Source organism: Monopterus albus, unplaced genomic scaffold, assembly GCF_001952655.1.
Source record: "Monopterus albus unplaced genomic scaffold, M_albus_1.0 scaffold76.1, whole genome shotgun sequence".
Lineage (NCBI taxonomy): Eukaryota > Metazoa > Chordata > Actinopteri > Synbranchiformes > Synbranchidae > Monopterus > Monopterus albus.
In genome coordinates this window covers 833,468-839,773 of record NW_018127956.1, presented here as the reverse complement: position 1 = coordinate 839,773, position 6,306 = coordinate 833,468, and the positions used below count along the sequence as shown (strand labels likewise).

General features: G+C 40.0%; 1 protein-coding gene across 1 annotated transcript in view; it reads right to left on the bottom strand.

The window, feature by feature from the left end:
- atp6v0cb (ATPase H+ transporting V0 subunit cb) overlaps window positions 1-5,294 on the bottom strand; it is a 6,873-nt gene extending 1,579 nt beyond the window's left edge. Inside the window, exons 1-2 of the mRNA XM_020606195.1 lie at window positions 4,997-5,294; window positions 16-199 (exon numbers count right to left, since the gene is read on the bottom strand). Of these exons, the coding sequence (XP_020461851.1) occupies window positions 16-199; window positions 4,997-5,069 (257 nt within the window). The 5' untranslated portion in view covers window positions 5,070-5,294. The remainder of the gene's footprint in view (window positions 1-15; window positions 200-4,996) is intronic.
- Window positions 5,295-6,306: the final 1,012 nt, after the last annotated feature.

Below are 6,306 nucleotides of genomic sequence, written 5' to 3'. Positions count from 1 at the left end.
GTCAATTGAACTCACTTGTAGAGGTTGATGTTATTTGAGATACCGTTGGCAATCAACACTGCTACTACCAGGCCGTAGATGGCTATGATACCCGCCATGACCACGGGGATGATTGACTTCATGATGAGCTCTGGCCTCATCACGGACATGGCTGCAATCCCTGTGCCGCTTTTAGCTGTGCCATAAGCTGCTCCTAGGGCTGATAGGGAAGACAGAAGAGAACTTCAGCTATATAAACAAAAATGATAGGAAGTTAGAATATACACATTACAACAGATTAACGGACTGAGAAGAAACCAGAGGTGAAGCTGAATAATGAAGCAGAAGTGAAATCGGAGATGGAGAAACAATAGAGCAAGAGTTACAATTTCTGTTCCCCTTAAAATGTCAACATGGCGCCACTTAGGAAATTTTGTTTGCGTTTAAAGGGAAATAATGCATCATTCTTTTCTACAAATGCATATACTTTTCCACAGGTTGTGTCTCATCTCATCAAAGTGCTTCAGCCCTTTTAATTACAGAACAGACAGTGCAAGACAGCCACACAGATGTAAATCTCTCAATCAAAATATCTCATTAGGCTTTCGCATACAGGGAACTGCTGATGCCATAAGAGAGGTGGGATATCTCCAGAAACAGCACCAGTACAGGATGGGTATCATGGGGGTGGGTGGCTAGTACACACATCTACTGTTTGCCATCTCCTGTGCACACAAGTCTCTGGCCAGTAGCAATGTCATGTGACAGCTGTGAGGCTGAGGAGAAAAGCACATTGAAACCCATTTCACACATCTGTGTCTGACAGGTATAGAATGAAAATCAATAATCACCTCACCATATACAGAAGCAGCCATTCATGAATAACTGGTTATAATTCTGCACGAGGAACTGACCAGCTTCCATGTAAGATGATTGAAAGCCTTTATCAATATCCAACAAAGCTCGTCAGAGCGGGATAGTGTCACAAATCCAAGACAGGCTGGTTCGACAAGATTTTGCCACGTCAGCCAGTCTGTGTGATTACATCTAAGAATATACAGGTCATTCATGCTGACTACATAGGCTGTTATACTAGCAGCACAGTGGTATTAAACACATACAGTATGTACATGTAATCTATTCTAGAACAGCTGGAAGTAGTTCCGATTAATTCAAAGACTAGCTGAGAAGCTTTCTGGCACATGGATCTACAGGCAAACTGTGGGAAGATGTGGGCCAATCTTTAAGTGGATACCAGCCATGTGTCCAGCTATTTCTATTGATTTATGGCCAGACTGATGCCATCGATACAATGCTAAATCACTTCTGCCTATCTCAAGAGATGGGTCTGAGTATTACTGGGCACTGTTTTCACAAACCATGACAAACGCACAAGAAAGACTGTCTTTTTGCTTTGACTTTGTGGAAGAGTTGTACATTTTCTGGAGGACTAAATTCTTTAAATCCAGCGGAGAGTAGGCTATATGACTTATAACTGCAATGGACAAACAACTTACTTCAGCAGATCAATATTAAAACTGACCAAAAGGGTCCAAGATGCTTTTTCCAAACACTGTAATTTAACTATTCAAAAAAGCCTTTAGGACAACATTCTGGAAACATCTAAGCCATCCTCTGAACAGCTGCTTATCTTAGCCATTCACCCATCCTTTGACAAACCAGTGAAATAAGTAATATTATCCTCCAGCTCCATTCTTTTTTGGTGAGCTTGGCCTCACTGTGTGAGAGGTGAGGGTTGACAGCCAAACTGGAAACCTCAAACACTACCATTCTGTCCTGATAATTAAAGACTTGACTTGTGACTTGTACAGTGGTGTCGACATTTCCAGTAGTGGAAATGTCCACTCATTTTAGGTACAGAGCCTTTACCCCGTTTCTCTTTTCCTCCCTGCAGAATATCTTACATGATAGTCTTTATTGTCATTGTACAGTCACTTAAGCAATGAAACTGAAACCGCAACTGTCTCATCTAAAGTGCATTGAATAACATCAAAATAAACAAGTAAAAACAGGAGCAAGTAAACACCACTCAAACAAGTATGTATGGGACCTCTTGTGGTGTCAGAGCAGGAGGTGCCTCCAGCTAGGGATGAGCCTGCATGCAAACCGCCCACAGTCTGCTCTGAACAGCAGGTGAAGGTAAAGCAGGGGTTTTTAGGAAACCAATGGCCTAAAACAGGAAAGTCATAGTGGTTAAACTGCTTACCAGTCTTACAAAACTGCATGTGCTGGCTGTACAATGTAATCTGTGTAAAGATATGAGGCTAGATGAAGAAATTATGACACAACCACCAATCTACTGCATCATGAGATGAGAGATGTGTAGAGCATATATAGGCTACTACCACCAATTATACCTCTTCACTGAAGAGTAAAAGAAACACTGAACCCGAATAAAAGTTCAAGCATCTGAAAGCACTACTGAATAACAGCTAATCAGAAAAAAAACTTACTCTGTGACAAACTCTCTGTAGGATATCCTATAATGAACATGTCGTCCTACAGTTGCACAGGAAATGAGAAAATATCCATTCTGCCGTGAACACACATTTATCTTAAATTATAGTCAACACCAGTACAAGCAAATTCAATCATTTCACTTATCTAGGACATAAATCAAGTTTATATTTTAAGTGTTCTAGCAATGGGAAGATGTGACGTTAGGCTAACTTAGTACAGTACTTAAAGGAGTGGGGGATCAGAGCTGCAGTAGCACTGCTAGCATAGGAGTGGTGGTACTAGTCCCATGGATAATATGCGAGCATCACCCATTCTGAGCAACACATCACTAAAGGCACAATCATCACATGACTATTAATACTACAATACACTACACAGCAGCACCTCACAATAGAAGAACTTATAGCTTCTTACAGAAAACAGCAAATTATGACACTGTAAATTAAACATAAGTGAGAAATTTTAAGCCAACCATTTTGAGTCAGATCTCACCATGTAAATTTGTCATTTTCTATATTCTACAGACTGGATGTTGAATCAACATACCCAAAATATGACAGATTTACTGACAGACAGTTGGCTTTAACTGCAGCCACAGTGTATCAGCTTGTACAGAATACAGTGACTGACATCACAGGATCTTGTCAGTCACTCCAGAACACACTGCAAGATCCTTCAAGATGAAGCCTGGATCAAGTATCCCTGTCCATCCCTACTATATCCTTTCTTTGTGCCAGCATGATGCCCCAGCCAGTTCCCCAGCTGTTACTCCTTTATCACAAGAGACAAGTACTGCTGCCTTGGTAGAGGCCACTGCCACCACCATAATGCCACCCTTGCCTATGCTCTTACCTAAGCCATGGCAAGACAGAGGGTTCACTAGGACAAGTAGCCAAGGCATTTCCATTTAGGACTCTCCAATATAAAGTTATCTGTAAGTACAAGTGTATCATTGGATGTTTTATTATATATTGTAATATCTTACTGTGTTTAGTTAATAACTTAAAGCATTACTAGGTTAGATTTACATCAGACATTTACTTAAAGACAGAAATAACTTCTGATATTTCCCTTCGCCAAAGTAGCCCACACTGATTAAAAAGTATATTAAGACATTGCTCTCACTCACATTAGGTAGCCACAGAAATGTATGCATATGTGGCAAGACAACAAAATTTGGAGGACAGATCCACAACCACATTCCGTCTTAAAGGGAAAAGGGTTCTTCGAAATAGATCTTACAATAAAGGCATTCACTGGCAAGGTCCCTCCATGAAAACCTATTTACACAATACAGTCACATGGGGGGCCTTTGCTGCAATACAGCAAGCCATTGGCATATAATGTTAATTCTTGCCCTGGGTGAAGGGAAGACAAATAATAAACTAGGAAAAGGTCCATAAAGCAAGTACAAAACAAGTCCGTTTCAAAGTTCACTTTCTGTGCCACTTCCTATTTACTATGCAAGAACAATGATCAACAGTGGTGTTAAACCCTTTTTTGTGTATTAAAAAAGCAGCATTTTCTTTGAACAGATTTACTACTAGTTACAATTTGCGTTTATATCATTTTTCAAGATGAGTAGCTAGATGCCAATTTCAAGAAAGAAGTCATGTGATAGTCACGTGACCTCATGTCATTCCTTTTACCAATAAGGAAGTTAAACAGCTGATCATGATTTCCATTGGTCATGTAAAAGCTTTAAGCTAAAAGACAACCTGAATTAAATTAAATATTGCGTCATTTGACTGTGTTAAATTGCTGCAAAATGGCAACAGGTCACGCAACGTCAATTCAGTGACTTAAAGACTTAATGGTCTCTACTTTCAAGCTACATTAAATAACTTGATATGAAGCGTATCGTATACTGCTTAAATACCCATGGACACCAATACAGTGTGCAGTAGTGTGGCATCTTTGAGAAAAAAGGTGGGAATCACCCACCCCAACCTTTATACCTCCTAAGCGCAGCAAACAGCCGGTGTGGGATAATTTAACATTAAAAACTACTTTTAACCAATTAACACTACTTTCATAAGATAGTCGAAGCTTCTTATCAGTTCGCAGCAGTTGCTGCTTTGTCCTTTCTATTAAGATAAAGCACATAACGAAACTAACGAATCAAGCTCATATCAGGACTAATTAGTCCACGTCGCTTGGTTAGCTAACCTAACGCTACTTAAGTTAGCTAGCCAGTCTTGACATGTTTTGCCGTCTGTCGTTGAAACAGGGAGGCTAGTGGCGATCATTCTATTAACTACGTCATTATTACATTAAAACAATAACACGACAAAAGTAAACACGAGTCTAGGTCAAAATAAACGATAGCTTCAGGTTAGCATTGCAACGTTAACATTAGCATGGCTAGCGAATTGCTCATATAAGTGAGCTTGAAGAGAAGTACGATGGTTGACAATTCAAAACGCTTAAGGTTGGGAATGACATTAAGTCCAAAAGGAGATGCAGCAAATGCACACCGAGACATTTTCTAAGTAGTCAGCTAGTTAAAATTTAACGATGATCGTGTGATATTTACCGCTGAACACCATAGCCGAAGAGGCACCCATCACTGCGAAGAACGAGGAGTATTCGGGGCTTTGGGCCGACATTCTTTCTGGCACGGTATAAAAATAAAATAAACTAACTTAAATATGCAAAACTGATTATTGATGACGATTCAAAAATAGCCCTTCGCGAAGCTTACTGAAACCCACAATCTTAAAATGCAAAACTAAGAATTCCAGGAACCATGTAGTGTTAACATCAGATACGAGCGTAAACTGAGTAGTCACGACTCTTGTAATAAATACCCGGCGCAGAAACACAAAATGGCGAAGCGGAGAGTGTCACCTGACCGGCCGTACGGAAACAACCTATTACGGACTGGACCGGGTAGGGGGTGGGTGAACTAAAACAAAGTTTGTTATTGAGATAGTTTGCCACACAACGCGTTTATGAAAAAATATTGTTGATTTAAATTCATAAACAACTTATTTGTAGAAATAGTTGTTTCATCATTTTTTATTTTCTTATCCAGTTGTATGAATGTCACCCCTATCAAGCATCAATTTGGTGTGCTCCGCCGCAGGGTTTCCCTTTAATATCTACGCATTCACCTTTCAGAAGCATGAGGTTGAAATGATGGAGATAAGCGGGAGTGCGAGGAGACAATTCTGCCCTAAAGAAAAAATGTAGCTATCAAGCAATGAAAACCAATACATTATATTGTTATAACTCATACGAATGTCATGCTTTTACAGAGCCACACAGCTGATTTAAGTGACTTCCCATAATAAGCTACTAAAATTCCTAATGTTGCGTAGGGCTACACATTTGTGAACTTTCCATTAGGACTCCATGGTTGTTTACAATCAGTTGTGATATCAGAATCAAAATTAGAATACGCTTTAATCATCAAGTATGTTGAACTTATAAGGAATTTGTCTCCAGCACAGAGGATCGGTGTGTTTTTATACAATAGACAATAGAATAGGACAATCAAAGGTAGGGGAAGTGTGGGAGAAAGAGGAGAGGCAGTATTAATAAAAGTTATAGACATATATACACATTTCAAGCTATCAGACTGGTTTATTGGAGCTATGATACTGACTGCTATCAGACATACAGTATATAGCAATCTGGGGCATCAGAGTCAGAGAATTTCAGGGTGAGTGTATATGGTGGGGGAAAGGAGAATCCCCCACTTCACTGTAGCTCACAGCAAGTGTAGGCTCAGAAATACAGACAGAGGAGGGGTCGAGAGAACTAGGATACCACGGGAAAGACAAGGGGTGTGGGTGAGTCAGAGAGAGCCTTGCAGTCTCTATACCTCCTCTTCTGTCTCCT